The sequence below is a fragment of the Etheostoma spectabile genome, unplaced genomic scaffold (assembly GCF_008692095.1).
Source record: "Etheostoma spectabile isolate EspeVRDwgs_2016 unplaced genomic scaffold, UIUC_Espe_1.0 scaffold00008195, whole genome shotgun sequence".
Classification (NCBI taxonomy): domain Eukaryota; kingdom Metazoa; phylum Chordata; class Actinopteri; order Perciformes; family Percidae; genus Etheostoma; species Etheostoma spectabile.
In genome coordinates, this window is record NW_022603564.1 from 39,285 (window position 1) to 42,325 (window position 3,041).

General features: G+C 49.6%; 1 protein-coding gene across 1 annotated transcript; it reads left to right on the plus strand.

The window, feature by feature from the left end:
- LOC116678802 (serine/threonine-protein kinase DCLK2) lies at positions 1 to 2,087 on the plus strand (the record flags this gene model as incomplete). The annotated part of the gene is given in 2 exon segments (XM_032508522.1): positions 1 to 277; positions 737 to 2,087. A coding segment is annotated over 1 exon segment (430 nt), but the record flags the coding sequence as incomplete, so codon positions are not given.
- Positions 2,088 to 3,041: the final 954 nt, after the last annotated feature.

Sequence of the window (3,041 nt, forward strand, 5' to 3'; positions counted from 1 at the left end):
AGGAGAGGGGAGGGGAGGGGGAGTTTAGCCGGTCTCTCTTCCCTCTGCTGCAGCGTCCATGCTGCTGTCCGACGCTCGTCTCGGTGCATCCCGGTCCTCCGCCGGTGTAGCCCGCCTCCCCTGAATCCCGGGTTAGCAGACCGGCTCGGACCGGGTCGGCTCGGTCGTAGCGGTTCAGTCCGCCTGGATCCACCGGAACAGACCCCCAACCACTGCACCCGGGGAGGGGAAGAGGAGAAAGCATCCATAGCAACAATCCGGTTTAACGACATTATTGGTAGGTGCCTCCCTCTCCGTGTGCGTGTGTGTGTTTGAATGGCGGCGCATGGGCGGATAGATGGATCAAGTCTTCTTCTTTTATCTGATGAAGAAGAGAGATAGAATCGGCTCACAGGTTTTTTTTATAATAATCTGATGTACGAGCCCATAATGTGTTGCAGGTAAATTTAATTATTTGACTGCAAATCGATGGGGATTTCTCCCTCTGGCCTTGCAGGGAATTTAATTTCACAAAGCAGGTGTTAACAATAAAACCTCTTTTGCATGTTTGATTTATCTGGATTAATGTGCATGCAAAAGCTATGGAAAGCAGAGAAACTGCTCGAAATTAAAGGCAAACCAAGTGTTCGGTGTTCTCTTTCTGCACCAGGAGGGGAATTTGAAGGCTGAATGTGCCGGTTGTTGCACATCAGATCTATCTTTTCAGTAATTTTCATCTTTTTTTCCCCCTCATTAGTGATGGACGGGTGTTGAGGACGCTGGAAGTGTGACTTGAACATACATGCACCCCCAAACCAGCTGGATTACCAGGAATACAAACCATCGTGCCAGGTCGAAAGGGGGACTGCTGGGACTAAGTGGCTTGTACCAGGTCTGCACAACAGTGGACTGGGTTTAGAGCCAGGTCGCTGAGGGGACCGCTGGGTCAGTGAGAAGCCAGGAAGGTCACTGTGAGGGCATGTTGAACAGAGTACCTGGATTTCCACTTCCACTGACATGGATAGAGTCCGTCTAACGTCATCAAAGTGCCTAAGCGTCCTTTAAGCAAGAACTCGGATCTCTCTGGATTGATGCATCACTTAAAATACCCGAATTTAGGGGTCTTCTAGTGCTGAAATGACTGAAAGGTTCGATAAGGATACCACAAGATTTACAAAAGCGGTATCTGATCTCCAGAAGGATAGCGGGGCTACATCTGCTACCTTTTTACTCGTATTACACCTGGGTTACAGGAACTTAAATTAAACTAAAAGTACAACTGCAAGGACCAGATACAGGTTCCATAAAAACACCTTTTTTAAGGGTCTACTTGTCTTCGTTCTCTTTCAACAGGCCGACTGCACAAGTAGAAGTCTTTAGAAATTTGCATTTATTAGATTAAAGCTGAATTTTGAGATTCTAAAACCACATTTTGACGACCACAACCAGATAATTGTTTATAAAAAAGGCTTCTGGTTCCACAGTACTCTTGATGGGATTATAAAAACATATCCTGGTACTAGAAGACTTAGCAGCTACTGGGTCTACAAGGGAGTCACCAAGCTCAAACTGAAGGTGTTACCGCTGTAACAAGCTAGAAACTGGGTTTATCTTTTTTTAGAAGATGACTGTTTTGTAGGAACCGACTCTGTTGAACGCTCCTGGACCAGTATTCACCATGTCTTTGAGTAAGACCCTCGAGCTGGAGCACTTTGAGGAACGCGACAAGGTTCGCCGGGGCCGCTCCACCCGCACCAAGAGAGATGAGTCCAGCGCCGGTGGCGGGGGGTCCGGCCCCAGTTCCCGGGGCAGCAGCCTGGTTCCTAGCCCCGCCCACAGCGCCAACTGCAGCTACTACCGGACCAGGACCCTGCAGGCGCTCACCTCGGAGAAACGGGCCAAAAAGGTCCGCTTCTATCGCAACGGAGACCGGTACTTCAAGGGTCTGGTGTACGCCGTGTCCAGCGACCGGTTCCGGTCCCACGATGCGCTGCTGATGGAGCTGACGCGCTCGCTGGCGGACAACCTGCACCTGCCGCAAGGGGTGCGCACGATCTACACTTTGGATGGCAGCAAGAAGATCACCAGTATGGACGAGCTGGTGGAAGGTAGGAGTTTCTCTTTACTCTCTTTGGGTTTACCGTTACCTTACCTCTGGTCTATACCCTCGCAGTCCCCTTCCAGGGTTTCTCCGGTGGCCGGGTGCATGGATTTGTCCGTTCATGCCTCTTTCTTTCTTTGTGTTAGTATTTTAAACTCTGGTGGATTTTCTGAGGACTATGGTTCCCTGGTCCTCAGGTTCCTCTGCAGGGTAAATCCAACAGCTAGCTAGACTATCTGTCCAATCTGAAGACTATGGTCACCTGGTCCTCAGATCTCTGCAGGGTAACATCCAGACGCTAGCTAGACTATCTGTCCAATCTGGGGACTATGGTTACCTGGTCCTCAGGTCTCTGCAGGTAAATCCAGACCTCTAGCTAGACTATCTTTCCATCTGAGACTATGGTTACCTGTCCTCAGATCTCTGCAGGGTAAATCCAGACAGCTAGCTAGACTATCTGTCCAATCTGAGGACTATGGGTACCTGTCCTCAGATCTCTGCAGGGTAAATCCAGACCGCTAGCTAGACTATCTGTCCAATCTGAGGACTATGGTTACCTGGTCCTCAGATCTCTGCAGGTTAAATCCAGACAGCTAGCTAGACTATCTGTCCAATCTGAGACTATGGTTACCTGGTCCTCAGGTCTCTGCAGGGTAAATCCAGAACAGCTAGCTAACTATCTGTCCCAATCTGAGGACTATGGGTACCTGGTCCTCATCTCTGCAGGGTAATCCGACCGCTAGCTAGCTACTATCTGTCCAATCTGAGGACTATGTTACCTGGTCCTCAGGTCTCTGCATGGTAAATCCGACAGCTAGCTAGACTATCTGTCCATCTGAGGACTATGGTTACCTGGTCCTCAGATCTCTGCAGGGTAAATCCAGACAGCTAGCTAGACTATCTGTCCAATCTGAAGACTATGGTCACCTGGTCCTCAGGTCCTCTGCAGGGTAAATCCAGA